Source organism: Mobula hypostoma, chromosome 30 (assembly GCF_963921235.1).
Source record: "Mobula hypostoma chromosome 30, sMobHyp1.1, whole genome shotgun sequence".
In the NCBI taxonomy this organism is placed as follows: domain Eukaryota; kingdom Metazoa; phylum Chordata; class Chondrichthyes; order Myliobatiformes; family Myliobatidae; genus Mobula; species Mobula hypostoma.
In genome coordinates, this window is record NC_086126.1 from 15366896 (window position 1) to 15384229 (window position 17334).

The 17334-nt window shown below is 44.6% G+C and overlaps 1 protein-coding gene across 4 annotated transcripts in view; it reads right to left on the reverse strand.

Moving 5' to 3' along the window:
- syvn1 (synovial apoptosis inhibitor 1, synoviolin) overlaps positions 1 to 17334 on the reverse strand; it is a 91938-nt gene that overhangs the window by 48810 nt on the left and 25794 nt on the right. For all 4 annotated transcript variants that reach the window (XM_063036625.1, XM_063036626.1, XM_063036624.1 and 1 more), the window contains exons 4-5: positions 2460 to 2612; positions 1255 to 1303 (exon numbers count right to left, since the gene is read on the reverse strand). In XM_063036625.1, coding sequence (XP_062892695.1) covers positions 1255 to 1303; positions 2460 to 2612 — 202 coding nt within the window. The remainder of the gene's footprint in view (positions 1 to 1254; positions 1304 to 2459; positions 2613 to 17334) is intronic.

The following is a 17334-nucleotide window of genomic DNA, read 5'->3' on the forward strand; positions in this document are numbered from 1 at the left end:
GCTAAATCTATGTAAAACCACTTATGACTCAGTTGACACTTTTAAACACCAGCTCAAAACCTATTTAATCTTGCTTTTAACTAACGTCATTTTCTCTTTATTTTCACATTTTTAAAAATTTGTAACTTTCATGTTGGTACTTTTATCCCATTGCAAAGCTCTTTCAACTACATTGTCAGTATGAAAAGTGATCTGTATCTACAATTATCACGATTATTAGGAGCAGCACGGTAGTGTAGCGGTTAGCAAGATGCTTCGGAGCACAGGTGACCCAGGGTTCAATTCCCGCTGCTGCCCTGTACACTCTCCCTGTGACTGCGTGGGCTTCCTCTGGGAGACCATAAGGTCGCAAAAATTGGGAGGAGAATTAGGTCTTTTGGTGCTCTGGTTTCCTCCCACAGTCCACAGACGTACCGGTTGGTAGGTTAATTGGTTATTGTAAATTGTCCCGTGATTAGGCTAAGGTTAAGTCCAGGGAGATTGCTGGGTGATGAGGCTTGACGGATGAGAAGGGCATCTTAATAAACAGATAAAATTACTACTATTATTATTGTTGTTAGGAGCTAACAGTGTAAGAAATGTGTAAGAAGGTCAAAAGGATTTCCACAAAGCCTTTTTGAGGATTACATTCAGAAAATCTGTCTGATCCCCAAACAAGGACAATGCAACAATTGATAGTCATCATCATTACGTGCCATGTTGTGTGACGTGGGCGATCGTGGACTTTCCTTGACCATGATTGTTCTTGGCAAACTTTTCTACAGAAGAGGTTTGCCATTGTCTTCTTCTGGGCAATGTCTTTACAAGACGGGTGACCCCCCCCCTCCCCCGCCACTATCAATACTCTGCAGAGATTGTCTGTCTGGTGTCGGTGGTCACATAACCAGGGCTTGTGATCTGCACTGGCTGCTCATACGACCATCCACCGCCTGTGCCCAGGGCTTCACGAGACCCTGATCGGAGGGGGCTACAGCCTGCCCAAGGGTGACCTGCAGGCTAGCGGAGGGAAGGAATGCCTTATACCACCTTTAGTAGAGACCGATCTGCACCGCACATAAATGATATTATTCCAGATGGCTCAGACTTGAAGTGTGCGGGAGAAGGGCTTTGGGGGAAGTGATTTAACTCTGAACGGATTGGACTGGCGTGGCCTGCGTGAGTTGTACTCCCACCTGGCTCCTGAGTTAGACCACTGACCCCCCCCCTCCCACCCCACACCAATGTCCAGAGCCCCGCCCAACACTTGGTACTCACAAGTGACCCGGAAGTGAAACAGCACTGAGATGTTCGGACTCCTCTCCATCTGCGCAGAAAGACAAACAAGCGGGTGAGGATAGTGGAACCCGTGGACTAGAAACCGCACGGTTGCTACTGACACTACAAGCCCCGTAAAAGACTCCACGATGTCTCAGCTGGAACACTAACATTACCCCGAAATACTCTATAAGAGGCAAGGTTCTCAAACACGTTAAAAAATGCTAGGGTGGAGTTTGTCTCCCTACCGGTCTGCAGGTGACAATACAGACTCTGTGCTGTGTATTGCTCCTATATTGGCCAAAGGAACCCCCAGTTACCAACTTCAGGGAGCACCCAGGACACCTTCAAGGAGCGATGCTTTCAAAAAAGCGGCGTCCATCATTAAGGATCGTCCCATCACCCAGGACATGCCCTCTTCCCATTGTTACCATCAGGGAGGAGGTACAGGAGCCTGAATCAGCGATTTGGGAACAGCTGCTTCCCCTCTGCCGTCTGATTTCTGAATGGATATTGATACCAAGGACGTTCAGCTTCTGCTAACTTACCGAGCTATCTGTCACCCGAATGTCGGTGATAGAAAGCAGGATCAGCGTTGGAAAATAAGATACTGACACTATGACTAGTTTGGATTACAGTCACAACTGGCTCTTCTTCTCAACACGTCCACACCAGCAACAGCGTGCCCGTTTAAGCGAAACACCGTTTCTTCTTCCTGCTTTCCCACTGGGAATCTGCATCAGCCAGTGGGGAGCGGGAGGAATGCCGGAAGATGTTTTGGGAATGCGTCCTTCAGAAACACTTAAAGGGCTTTGGGGTGATACAGTTGGTACTTAATGCAGAGCCCAAAGTGAGCCTCGCTGTGTTGGGGCGGCACAGTCAGCACGACGCTTTACGATACAGGTGACCCAGGTTCAGTTCCCGCCACTGCCTATAAGGACTTTGGACATTCTCCCCGTGACCGCGTGGGTTTCCTCCGAGTGCTCCGGTTTCCTCCCGCAGTCCGAAGACCGACCGGTTGGTAGGTTAATTGGTCATTGTAAATTGTCCCACGATTAGGCGATGGTTAAAATTGGGGGACTGCCAAGCAAGTGCGGCTTGAAAGGCCTATTCCATGCTGTTTCCCAGTCAGTGGATAATCAGACACGGCAGAGACCGAGCAACCGCACCCCTCCTCCCCCAGCCCCCGCGGTAGAGACACTTACAAAGTCTACGCGGTCCTCAGCCAGCCAGTGGAAGCACTTGAGGAAGAGGAGCAGGGTGAAGATGGCCACGAAGCGCGGGCTGAAGTCGTCCCTGAAGACGGTGAAGGCCAGACACGTCTCAGTCACGGCGTACCAGGAGCGCTCGATCAAATGCTGGGAAACGGGAGGGGGAGGGGAAAAAAAAGAGCCCAGTTTTAAATTAATCACGACCTACGGTTCTGACGAAGAAAGTCCAGCTGGCTGGAACTCGCACCCTCACCTAAAGGCGTCAGAAGAACAAATTCAGCTTTGGGAAGAGAAGGGTAACAAAACAAGTGATCATTGTACAGGTATTGAAGCTCACAAAATGCTAGGAACTCTGCAGGCCAGGCAGCATCTGTGGAAAAGAGTACAGTCGACATTTCGGGCCGAGACCCTTTGGCAGGATTGGAGAGAAATAAAGATGGGGAGTAGATTTAAAAGATGGGGGGGATGGAGGGGAGAGAGAGACACAAGGTGATAGGAGAAACCGGGAGAGAGAGGATGTAAAGAGCTGGGAAGTTGATCAGTGAAAGAGATACAGAGCTGGAGAAGGGGGAATCTGATAGGAGAGAAGGCCATGGAAGAAAGAAAAGGGGAGGGGGAGCACCAGAGGGAGGTGATGGGCAGGCAAGGAGATTAGGCGAGAGAGGGAAAAGGGGATGGGGAATAGTAAAGGAGGGGAGGGAGATGGGGGGGGGGGGGCATTACCGGATGTTTGAGAAATCCATGTTCATGCTATCAGGTTGGAAGCTACCCAACAAGGTGTTGCTCCTACAACCTGAGTGTGGCCTCATCACGGCAGTAGAAAAGGCCGTGGATTGACATATGGGAATGGGAATTGCAAGTGGAATTAAAATGGGTGGCCACTAGGAGATCCCACGTTTTCTGGCAGACGGAGTGTAAGTACTTGGCAAAACAGTCTCCCAGTCTACTTCGGGTCTCACTGATGTACAGGAGGCCACACCAGGAGCACCGGACACAGTGTATGACCCCAGCAGGCTCACAGGGCAAGTGGCGCCTCACCTGGAAGGACTGTTTGGGGCCCTGAATGGTAGTGAGGGAGGAGGGGGAGTGGGAGGTGCGGCACTTGTTCCATTTCCAAGGGCAAGTGCCAGGAGGGAGATCAGTGGGGAGGGACGAATTGACAAGGGAGTCACGCAGGGAGCGGCCCCTGCGGAAAGCAGCAGGCGGGCGGGGAGGGAGGGAAAGATGTGCTTGGTGGTGGGATCCCGTCAGAGGTGGCGGAAGTTCGGGAATAAACTGATGACGTTTTGGCCTGAGACCTTTTTTTTGGGTCAGAACTGAAAAAAGGGATGCAGCTTTCCTTGTCCTAACGAAGGACTTTTTAAGGCCAAGATCAACTGTTTATTTCCCTCTATAGATGCTGCCTGACTTGCTGAGTTTTAATTTAGAGATACAGTGTGGTAACAAGTCCATTCGGCCCAACAAGACTGTGCTGTCCAATTACACCCATGTGACCAGTTAACCCACTAACTTGTATGTCTTTGGAATGTGGGAAGAAAGGTGGAGAACACAGGAAGTCTATAGTTATGGGGGGTGGAAAACATACAATGTCCTTACACATGGCCCTGAATCTGAACCCGGTTTGCTGGTTCCAGAATAGTCTTTTGACAAATGCTATGCTACTGCGCCACCTGGAGCTCTGTCAGGATGTTGTGTGCGTCGCTCTAGGTTTCCAGCATCTGCAGAATCGCTTGCGTTTAGAAACAAAACTGATTGCTGGGCAAGTTGGACCAGGAGCTGGAGGAACCCAGCAGTGTCTGTGGATGTGGCTCGAACGTCGAGACCCTGGAAGCAGGGCTGTCGCTCTGAAAGGACGACCATCTCTTCGCCTCCATGGTCAGTGATCGACCGACTGAGCTGGAATCCAGATTCCAGGGTCTCCGCAGCCGGGCTTGGGCTGTTCCCTTTGCCGGTGCGAGAAGTCTTCGGATGCCACAGGAGATTATGCTCAAAAACCCTCCTTGTACTTTCTTTTCCGATCTTTTTATTAGTTTCATAATGATAAACATAACATAGTATTGATACAAAGTTATTGGGATTATACTGTTGTAATTAACATATTTAAATATAAACTCCAAATACGAGGAAATCTGCAGCTGCTGGAATTTCAAGCAACACACATAAAAGTTGCTGGTGAACACAGCAGGCCAGGCAGCATCTATTAGTCCTGACGAACGTCCTTGGCCCGAAACATCGACTGTACCTCTTCCTATAGATGCTGCCTGGCCTGCTGCGTTCACCAACAACTTTTATGCGTGTTGCTTAAATATAAACCCAGTTGACACACGGGTATTAAACCTCCCAATCGTACAAGATACAAATATAAAAAAAACATGAAAAAAGGAAAAAAAAACTCCAAAAGAAAAACTAACCTAAACAATACTAATCAACTAAACTAAAAAAAAGAAAAGAAAGACATGGGGGGTTATGAAACATAAAAAAACCCCATAAGTGACAATAACTCCGCTCCCCTCAACATATACTAAAAAGAAATAGAGTAGGTTTGGAAAAGGTCAAATTACATCATATGGAAGTGTTGAATAAATGGCCTCCAAGTCTTTTTGAATTTAATAGAGGGATCACAAATAACACTTCTAATTTTTTCTAAGTTTAAACACAACATAGCTTGAGAACCAATGAAATGTGGTGGGGGGATTAATCTCTTTCCAGTTCAGCAAAATGGATCTTCTAGCTATTAATGTAAGAAATGCAATCATCCGACAAGCTTAAGAGGTTAAATGACTTGATTCTATCATTGGTAACCCAAAAATTGCGGTAATAGGATGAGGTTGTAAATCATCATTCAAAACAGTTGAAATAATATCAAAAATATTTTTTCAATATTTTTTCAAAAAAGGACATGACCAAAACATACGAGTTGAAGAACCTATTTCAGAGTGACATCTATCACACACAGGATTTATATGAGTAATAACGAGCTAATTTATCCTTAGATAGATAAGCCCTATGCACTACTTTAAACTGTATCAACACATGTTTAGGACATATAGAGGATGAGTTAACTAATTGAAGAATTTTTTCCGCATTTTTCAATTGGTAAAGTAAACCTAAGTTCCCTTTCCCAATCAGTCTTAACTTTATTAGATACGTCTGGACATATTTTCATAATTATATTATAAATAGTTGCTATTACACCTTTCTGAAAAGGATTTAAATCTAAAACTTTCTCCAAGATATCCGTTGAATATAAATTCGGGAAGGTAGAAAGAACAGTATTTAAAAAGTTTCTAATCCCTAAATATCTAAAAAAAAAAGGGGATCTAGGCAAGTTATATTTATTAGATAATTGTTCAAAGGACATGAAACCATTATCCAAAAATAGATCACAAAATCGAACTATACCTTTAGTTTTCCAAGTTAAATAGGCTTGATCCATGACAGAGGGTTGAAAGAAGAAATTAGATATAATAGAACTTGCTAGAATAAATTGATTCAACCCAAAAAATTTTCAAAATTGAAATCATATTCGTAAAGTATATTTTACTATTGGGTTATCCATTTGTTTATACAATTTAGAAAGAGTAAAGGGAAGCAAAGTCCCTAAAATAGAACGCAATGAAAACCCTTGTAAAGAATTACATTCAAGCTTTACCCAATATGGACTTGAAGTAACATCCAAGTCCCATAACCAAAATTTTAAATACCAAATATTAATTGCCCAATAGTAAAATCTAAAATTCAGCAATGCCAAACCCCCCTCCTTTTTAGATTTCTGTAAGTATCTTTTACCTAACCAAGGATTTTTGTTCTGCTATATATATGAAGAAATTTTGGATCAACATTATCAAAAAAGTATTTTGGAATACAAATTGGTACTGCTTGAAATAAATATAAAAATTTAGGTAATCACCTTGATAGCATTGATCTGACCGATCAATGATAGAGACATTGGTGACCATTTAGTAAACAGAAGTTTAATCTGATCAATTAAAGGTAAAAAATTAGCCTTAAATAAATCCTTATGCTTTTTTGTAATTTTAACCCCTAAATATGTAAAAAAGAAAGTCGGCAACCAATTTAAATGGTAAACATCCATAAATTGGAACCTGCATATTTAGGGGAAATGGTTCACTCTTACTAAGGTTCAATTTATAACCAGAAAAATTACTAAACTGAACCAACAAGGATAAAACAGCGGGAATGGATTTCTCAGGATTAGAAATGTATAACAACAAATCATCTGCATATAATGATAACATGTATTTCACTCCCACAGGTCATACCAAAAATGTTAGGTGAGTCTTGGACAGCAATTGCTAAGGGTTCAATATCAAATAATAATGGACTAAGAGGACATCCCTGCCCAGTACTCCAAGATAAGTGGAAAAAGGGAGATCTTTAATTGCTAGTAAAAACCGAAGCTACAGGGGGATGATATATCAATTTAATCCAAGACATAAATATCGAACTAAAATTAAATTTCTCAAGCACACTAAATAAGTATGGCCATTCAACTCTGTCAAAAGCTTTCTCAGCATCTAATGAAATAACACATTCTGGAGTACTAAATGAAGGAGTATAAACAATATTCATTAACCTCCTAATATTAAAAGATGAATAATGAGTTTTAATAAATCCAGTTTGGTCCACAGAGATAATTTGAGGTAATACCTTCTCTAACCTAGTTGCTAATATTTTAGAAAAAATTTTAGAATCTACATTCAGGACAGATATCAGTCTGTATGATGCACGATCAGTAGGATCTTTATTCTTTTTAAGAATTAAACAAATAGAAGCTCCATAAAATGATTGTGGTAATTTACCTAATCTGATTGCTTCTTTAAAAACTCTGGACAACCAAGGAGAAAGAGTAGAAGAAAAAAAACTTAAAGAATTCCACTGTAAAGCCATCTGGACCAGGTGCTTTGCCAGAATTCATTAAGGAAATAACAGCTGTTAGTTCTTCATCCGTAACAGGAACATTCCTCCTTGTACTTTCTATCGCTTTCTCCCTCATGTGCTCAGCCAGCTTCCCAGTGAAATTATCTTTCGCGGCTCGACTGCTCTCCGTTAAAGCGTGTTGCACATTTCGTCACTCCCTGGTCTTGAGCTTTCAAAGTTTTAAGATCGGATTTATCAGCAACCAACAGTAGAGCTGGAGTCGCTCTTCCACTCATGTCTGCGGTTCCACACCCTTAACTTACTAACCATCTGCCAGAGGGAGGAACTGTTCTCAAACAAAAACAGTAAACAAGCAGCCAGCAGCAGGAAGCTTCATCCACTGACGATTCCTAGTAACAGCTCAATGTGCCAGAGATCACATTAGAGAGTAAAGCCAACATGTGTTAAGGTGCACTCTGGAGTCAGGGTATATCGCAAATATTAATTTCACCAGCAACCAATCCTCAGACCTGAACATGGATTGTAGATTTAATTTAAATGTAACCCTGAACTAGTATTTTTCCCCAGAGCTGATTGCAAGCCAGACAATGCTGATTAACATTCAGTTAGGCTGTCTGGAGTGTGGGTGCAAAGGAGGTGGTGTGGGAAAACTATATGTAATTTAAAGGAAGCATCGTAGATACATTGCAACTATGGAATTGTCCTGCTGTTACCTTTGACCCTTAATGTATAAAAGTGCCGTGTACTGTGTCAGGGAGGCCTCTTCCTCCGATATGATGCCTGCTGCTCGTTGTTAACAAAACATTTCTACATCCATAATCAGTGTCTCTCTGGTGACCTTGTGCACGTTATAGCACATACATCGAAGGAGACAGCAAAGTGGACGCTTACATTAATGACCTACATAGTCCGAGGACGTGCTGGTGGGGGGGGGGGGTGGTGGGAGGTAGCCCGCGAGCGTCGCCGCACTTCCCTTATTAACTTGCACATCTTTGGAACGTGGGAGGAAACCGAAGCACCAGGAGGAAACTCACGTGTCCACAGGTGGAACGTACAAGCTCCTTACAGACTGCGGCAGGAGTTGGACCCTGGTCGGTGGTTCTGTAGCAGCGTTACTCTTACACCACAACACCCTGCCACTCCATTGCAATCACTTCACGCCATATCTAGATGGGATGGACTTTGAACATTTTAGCTCCCGAGACTCGAGGCAACAATATTCCTCTACGTCCCTCCGAGATGTAGGGTTGGGTACAAATGGTAGCTCCCTTCCACACTCCGCAGGTGGGGTGTGGAAGTTGCAGCAAAGGCAAAAGTTGAGATGGTATGCTGACAGAACAGAGTGGAGATCCTGCACAATCTGAAACCGAACTAAACCTCTGAGACCTGGACTCCCCTTTAGAGTCATAGAGAAGTACTGCACAGAAGCAGGCCCTTCAGCCCATCTAATCCATCCCAAAACCACTTAAACAGCCTACTCCCATCGACCAGCACTGGAGCCACAGCCCCCCATACCCCTACCATCCATGTACCTACCCAAACTTCTGTTAAACATTGAAATGGAGCTCGTATGCACCACTTGTGCTGGCAGCTCGTAGACATGAAGTTTCCCTTTAACTTTTCACCTTTCACCCTTAACTCATGACCTCTTGTTATAATCCCACCCAACCTCAGTGGAAAAGCCAGCTTGCATTTACCCTATCTAGGCCCCTCAGTTCTGTACACTTCTATCAAACCTCCTCCAACTCTTCTATGTACTAAGGAACAAGTTAAAGTTAAAGATAAAGTCTGTCCCGAGCCTTGTCGCCCATCAGGCCTGTGCTTATGCCAGTTTCTGTGGCGTGAAGCGACTGAGAGTACGAGACTCCCCCCTGGATAGGACCCCAGTCTATGGCGAGGTTAACCCCCAGCATTTGCCGGTACCCATTTTCAGCTGGGTGGACTGAAGCAGTGTGTGGTTAGGTGCCTTGCTCAAGGACACAACACACTGCCTTGGCCGAGACTCGAACCCACAACCTTCAGATCGTGAGCATGACACCCTAACCACTTGGCCACGTGACACACCTAAGAAACAAAGTCCTAGCCTATTCAATTTTTCCTTCTAACTCAGGTCCTCCAGACCCAGCAACATCCTGATAAATCTTCTCTGTACTCTGTCAATCTTAACGACATCTTTCCTTTGTACCACCTTTTCAGCGTGGAAGTTCAGTCAGGCAAGCATTAAGACAAGCTGATAAACAGTGTTCAGATATAGTGCAGTCAACCAGGCTGAACATAGCCCTTGAAAGCCTAACTCTCCTTTGTACAGTTTCTCTGTTCCAGCCTGGGAACCAAGAATGTTTAATATACCAAGATGCAGGCTCTTCAAAACGACCACAAGCTTGTTGTTGCCTTTGGAGGCCTGCATGCCTTAGTGAACCAGAGAGGTATGCTGGCTGGAGTCTGGGCTTTGTGCTTTGGCTCTTGGTAGGGTCACCCAGGCCAAAACATGTCAAAGGGGAGAGGCCAGACCAAGAGTGGTCCACCAGTCCTCCAAGTCTGGGACTAACAACCCTGACTGGTAAAACAAAACTGTTACGGAAACAGCAATGAAGAATCCTCTCCACCTGGGGCTTGCGTGACTGATAGTAATGAAAACTGAGAGGAAGCTACTGACACGATGAAGGAAGTTCTGAGCTTCGCCAGAGACAGAGGACGTTCATCGCTGCCCGAAACGCCAGCGGCATAACAGGCAAGCACGTAAACTCTGAGGCATTGTTGGCCATTGGCGTTTCTATTGGTTTTTAAAACTATTATTGTACCGTGATGGTTATGCAAATAATGAATTTACACAAGGAAACACAAAGTTTCCAATTGGAAAGTATCTACATCCAACTGGGCAACTTCTGAATCGAAATGTCATTTCAATTTGTTGCCCTCTACACTCTGGTTGATCTTTCACTGATCCTGTTTACAGTTACTATTCAAAAGATTTGCTGAGTATGCCCGCAGGAAAATGAATCTCAGGGTTGTATATGGTGACATATATGTACCTTGGTAATAAAATTTACTTTGAACTATATAGACCTCGGCCTTGACCCTGCCTTGTGTAGCTGGATCCTGGACTTCCTGTCAGATCACCAGCAGGTTGTAAGAGTGGGCTCCCTCACCTCCAACCCTCTGACTCTCAACACAGGAGCCCCTCAGGGCTGAGTACTGAGTCCCCTCCTTTACTCCCTGTATACCTATAACTGTATCGCCATCCACAGCTCCAATCTACTAATTAAATTTGCCAACAACACTACTCTGATTGGCCTCATCTCAAACAATAACGAAATGGCTTACAGGGAAGAAGTCATCTCTCTGACAGAGTGCTGTCAAGAAAATAACCTCTCCCTCAATGTTGCAAAAACAAAGGAGCTGGTTGTGGATTACAGGAGGAATGGAGACGGGCTAACCCATGTTGGGGCTGAGAGGATAAACGGCTTCAAGTTCCTCGGCATCCACATCACCGAGGACCTCACGTGGTCTGTACACACCAACTGTGTGGTGAAAAAAGCACAACAGCGCCTCTTTCACCTCAGACGGCTGAAGAAGTTTGGTATGAACCCCCAAAACCTAAGAACTTTCTACAGGAGCACAATTGAGAGCATCCTGACTGGCTACATCACTGCCTGGTATGGGAACTGTACCTCCCTCAATCGCAGGACTCTGCAGAGAGTGATGCGGACAGCCCAGCGCATCTGTAGATGTGAACTTCCCACGATTCAGGACATTTACAAAGACAGGTGTGTAAAAAGGGCCTGAATGATCACTGGGGACCTAAGCCATCCCAACCACAGTCTATTCCACTGTTAACATCTGGGAAACGGTACCGCAGCATAAAAGCCAGAACCAACAGCTTCTTCCACCAGGACATCAGACTGATGAACTCACGCTGACTTGAGTGTACAGTTGGCCCTCTGTATCCATGGGTTCCGCATCCACAGATTCAACCATATATTCGAAAACAAATTCCAGAAAGTTCCAAAAAGCAAAACTTAAATTTGCCGCCCGCCGAGCACGATGCTGAATCCATGCGAATGAAGTGATGTGTGGGCATACCCTGCTGTAGCCTCCCACCATCTCACAGATCCTCAGTCTCTTTCCAGCACTCGTCGTTTGGGCATTGTTCGCCTCGCATCTCGTTCGTTCACTACTTGTGTTGTGAGAGAGAGGAAGGAGCTTAAGGCTAGTAATGGATGGCTGGCAAGCTATGTAAAGTGCTACAGCCTCAAGAACTTAAAGATCACGGGAGAATCGGCAGCATTAGCGTTCCCAGAAGAGCTATGATCATTTTTTTCATGTCGTTATTTTCTAAACAATACAGTATAACAACTATTTACATAGCATTTACATTGTATTAGGTATTATAAGTAATCTAGAGATGATTTAAAGTATACAGGAGGATGTGCGTAGGTTATATGCAAATAATCATCATCATCAGGTGCCATGCCCAGTTTGAGCTTTGACTGCCATGGCCCACACACTCCTGTTTCGGGTCAGGTGGATCAATTCATTGGTATTCATTTCCAGTTCTCTGGCTGCTGTCTCCATCATCATTTGTCTTTGTCTTCCTCTTGCTTTCTTCCCTTCAATCTTTCCCATAATTACCATGCATTCTAACTCCTCTTTCCTAATCACATGTCCAATGAAGTTATGTTTCCTTTTCATAATCTCATACATTTCTCTTTTTGTGTTTGCTCTGTTCATGACATCCTCGTTAGATATTCGTTTCATCCATGATATTCTTTGCATCCTCCTCAAAAACCACATCTCTGCTGCTACAATTCGTTTCCTCATGTTACTAGATATTGTCCAGCATTCTGAGCCTTATAGCATAACTGGATAAACGTAACATTTCAGTACTCTGAGGTGGGTTGTCATGCCTAGTTTAGTATTGGTCAGTATACTCTTCATTCTCGTAAAGGTGTCTTTCGCCATCCGATGTCCATGTCGCAACTGCCATCTGATGTCACCCAGCTTCCTAAGTAGCAGAAGTTCTGTACTTGTTTTATGTCTTCCCCGTATATTCTCAGCCTGCAGATAGGATTTTCCTTCTTTTTGGATATCACCATAAATTCTGCCTTCTTGCAATCGATAGATAGACCCATTTTTGCACTTTCTTCAACAACTATATCAATTAACTTTGGTAGTTCTTCCTCCGTACTTGCAATTAACAGTGTCATCTGCATATCTGAAATTACTGATGTTTTCTTTGATTCCCAAGATGTTTCTTATTTTTTTGTAATATTGTTTCACTGTACACATTAAATAAATCAGGGGAGAAAACACACCCTTGTCTAACACCTCTCTTAGTTTACGAAAATCGACTCACTTCTCCATCTATTCTTACAGCAGCAGTTCGTTCCCAATACAGATTTCTGATTAGGCGGAGGTCTTTTGAATCTAGATCTGAAGTTTTCTATAATATTTCAAATAACTTATTCTGCTTCACTTTATCAAATGCTTTTGTGCAGTCGATAAAACAAACAAACCCTTTTGCACTTGAATAGCTCATTCTGATAGTATCCTTAACATCAATATTGCGTTTCTTGTACCTTTGTCTTTCACAAAACCACATTGTTCTTTGCCTATTTCAGCTTGTATCTTACTTTTAGCTCTTGCTATCAAAATTCTTAGAAGTATCTTGGTGATATGACTCATTAAACTTATGGTCCTATGTAATTCACATTCTATTGCTCCAGGTTTCTTAGAAAGTGATAAATACTGATGTTTTCATCTCTTCTGGTATTATTCTAGTCTCATAAATGTCATTGATTAAATCAGTAAGTTTTTCAATTCCATAATCTTCAAGGGCAATAATTTCCATTACTAATTCATCAGGACCTGCTCCCTTTCCTTTATTCATCTCATTTATTGCATTATGAACTTCAGATTTTAAAATACTTGTACCTTCAATGTTTTTCTTAATTTCTGGTTTTTTGCCTTGATCGTCTTCATACAATTCCTGAATATACTCAGTCCATCTGTTCATAATCTTATCTTTTTCCATGATAATGGTACTGTCCTTTGCTTTCAAACATCCACCTGAAGAACAGAGGAGCTTTTTATCGGTGATATTCTTGATTTGTTGATGTAACCTTTTTGGATCAGTAATAGGGATTCTTTCTATTTGCTCACATTCCTGGTTTAACCATTCTTCTTTGGTTTTTTGACATAAGCTTTTAACTTTTTTATCTAAGGACTTGTATTCTATAGGATTTGCTTTCTTCCGTCTCCTTTCTTCCATTAGATATTTGATTTCATCCGTCATCCATTTATTCTTTGTGCTTTTTTCTTAGGAATCACTGACTTTGCTGATTCTACCAAGGCATCCTTCAGAGAGTTAAATTTCATTTCTACATGATTGCTATCAACTTCAACAGATTCTATTTCTAGACTTTGAAATCTATTCCTTACTTCAATTGTAAATTCTTGTCTTAAGTTTTCTTCTTTAATTAATTGCAAGTAGTCAAGGGATTGTTCAGCTATTTGCTGCTTTAGTTTTTTTTAAGTTTTACATGACATACGACTGGGTTATGGTCACTATTACAGTTTGCACCTGGATATGTTTTGCATTGAGTCACTGAGTTTCTAAATCTTTGGTTTATAGTAATAAAGTCAATTTGATTTCTCGTGTTATCACCTGGACTTTTCCAGCTCCACAAGCATCTTGGATGGTTTTTAAAATACATATTCATAATGACCTGATTATTCATTTTGCACCATTCTACCCATTTTTAGTAGTAAATGCAAATACTACGCCATTTTATATAAGGGACTTGAGCATCCACGGATTTTGGTATCCGCGGGAGGTCCTGGAACCAATCTCCCGTGGATACCGAGGGACGACTGTAGTCTATATTACATTTAGACTGTTCTATTTATTATAAATTACTGTGATTGCACATTGCACATTTAGGTGGAGACATAACGCAAAGATTTTTACTCCTCACGTATGTGAAGGATGTAAGAGATAAAGTCAAGTCAATTCAGACGCAGGAGCAGGGCCAACTTGCATCCACCATTCCCCATCTGGTTCCTCTTAAAGAAAGGTTTCAAAGGTACATTCAATGTCAGAGGAATGTATACAATGTACATCCTGAAATTCTTTATCTTTGTAACCATCCACGAGAACAGAGGAGTGCCCCAAAGAATGGATGACAGTTAGATGTCAGAACCCCCAAAGTCTCCCCCAGCTGCCCTCCCTCCTGCACGTAAGCGGCAGTGAGCAACATTTCACCTTTCACCTTTAACTCATGTCCTTGAGTTGTCGTCCCACCCAACCTCAGTGGATAAGCCAGCTTGCATTTACCCCCAGCTCCACCCCTCACAATTTTACATACCTCTCAAATCTCCCCTCAATCTTCTACGTTCCCAGAGAGTAAAGCCCCAACCTCGTCAATTTTTCCTTATAGTTCAGGCCCTCAAGTCCCAGCAACACTGAACAGAACAACACAGGCCCTTCGGCCCACAATGCTGTGCTAACCTCTTAATCTACTCCCAATATCATTCTACCTTCCTGCACAGCCCTTCAGTTTTCCATCACCCATGTGCTGACTTAGAAGTCTCTTAAGTGACCCGAATACATCTGGCTCTACTGCCCTTTCTAGCAGGCCGTCGCACACACCCCCCACTCCCTGTGTAAAGAACTTGCCTCTAACACCAACCCCCCCTTACACTTTCCTCCAATCGCCTTCCCCTGACATGGTTTGCAGAGTTACAGCTGGAGCAGCCGTTTTAACTCTGCCGCGGACGGTCCCAGAGGAGGAGGGCTAGCGACCCCGTCCTGTAATAACCCAGAGCTGCAGAAAAGCCAGCGGAAGCTCCCGAGACCTCGTCCCTGGGAGAGGAAAGACCGGCCCGGGACGGGAGACTCTGGTGAGCTGCCGTCGGCAGCCTATGCCCCAGTTGGGGTAAGGAATTGTTCTAATTTTATAAACCACTAAAAGCGATCAGACTCGGCCATCTGATAAATGTTTAAACAGGGACACGAGGAAGCTGGGAATGATAAGTGTGGGGGGGGGGGGGAGAGAGAAGACAGAACAGGAGCACAACGCTTTACAGTCCCAGCTTTAAAATGCTGGAGTGGCACGGCAGGTTAGGAACCATCTGGGGAACGAGCTATACGCCTGGCAGAAGGGGGCAGACTGTACCAGCGGCCCGGGTTCATCTCCCACTGCTGCCTGCAAGGAGTTTGTACGTTCTACCACCCCCTCCCCGCCGCGAACGCGCGAGTTTCCTCCGGGCACTCCGGTTTCTGCCCGCAGTCCACCCACTGATCACCTGGCAGGGTAATCGGTCACTGTAAACTGCCCCGCGACTGGGCTCGGATTAAATCGGGCAGCTGCTGGCCGACGCAGCTCATTCCACGCGGTAGCTCAGTAAATAAATAAAACGCCGTCGTTACGGGGAGAGCGCTGCCCGTCACGGAAAGCTCGCTCGTCTCTTCGGTTTGAGCGCAGTACCCAACTGGGAGGGGGGTGATGGAGAAGAGAAGGGAGTGTAGACTGCAGGAGCAACGCTGACGCTGTTGTGCAGGGGTGAGAGGAAGTAGCTGATGCAGATTCCACTCAGCACCAGAACCCGGCTGCACAGGATGCAAGGTGGAAACGCAAGACACTTTCTCCTTCTCTAGCAAAAAGGGGGCTTGACCCCCATGGCGAAACAAGAGTCAGTACCATACACACAAAATGCAGGAGGAACTCAGCAGGCCAGGCAGCATAATGGGTGAGTAACAGTCGATGTTTTGGGCCGAGACCCTCCATCAGAACTGGGAACAAAGAAAAGATGCACAGAAGGTAGGGGTAGAAAGGAATACAAGGTAATAGGTGATGGGTGAAACTGGGAGGGGGTATAGAAAAGAGCTGGGAAGTTGATTGGTAAAAGAGATACAGAGCTGGAGAAGGGGGAATCTGACAGGAGACCATGGAATACAGGGAAGGGGGAAGAACACCAGAGGGAGGTGACGGGCAGGTGAGAGGGGGAATTGGGAATGGGGAACGGTGAAGGAGAGCAGGAGCAATTACTGGAAGTTCAAGAAATCAATGTTCATGCCATTAGGTTGGAGGCTACCCAGACGAATCCTCCAACCTGAGAGTGGCCCCATCGTGGCAGTGCAGGAGGCTGTGGACTGACATGCCGGAACGGGAGTGGGAAGTGGAATTAAAATGGGTGGCCACCGGGAGATCCTGCTTCTGCTGGCGGACGGAGCGTAGGTGCTCGGTGAAGCGGTCCCCCAATCTGTGTCGATACACAGGAGGCCACACTGGGAGCACCGGATACCCCAACAGACTCCCAGATGAAGTGTCACCTCATCGGGGAGGACTGTTTGGGGCCCTGAATGGTAGTGAATGGAGGTGTGGAACTTGTTCTGTTTCCAAGCAGGGAGATCAGTGGGGAGGCGGACAAGGGAGTCACGTGGGGAGCAATCCCTGGAGAAGGCTGAAAGTTGCGGGGTGGGGGTGGGGGGAAAGATGTGCTTGGTGGTGGGATCCCGTTGGAGACGGCAGAAGTTACGGAGAATTATGTGCTGGATGCAGACGCTGGTGGGGTGGATGGGTGAGGTCAGATGCGTGTGAAATGAAAGAGATGCACGTGAGGGCAGTGTTGATGGTGGAGGAAGGGAAGCTGCTTTTTCTGAAGGAGGACATCTCATTAGTTCTGGAATGGGAAACCTCAAAGTGACAGCAGATGCAGAGACAAAGGAATTGAGAGAAGGCGATGGCTTTTTTAAAAAAAAATAAGTGATGTGGGAAGATGTGAAGTCCAGGTAGTTGTTTGAATGAGTGGTTCCATGAAAGATAGCAGTAGATAGACCGCCTCCAGAGATGGAGACAGATCTCCAGCACCTGTAGATTTTCTCTCATTTAAGAATCAGTGCCAATAACTCCCCTACAGCTCAGACTCACGAGCAATGTCTAAGGCAGGGATTCCCAACCTTATT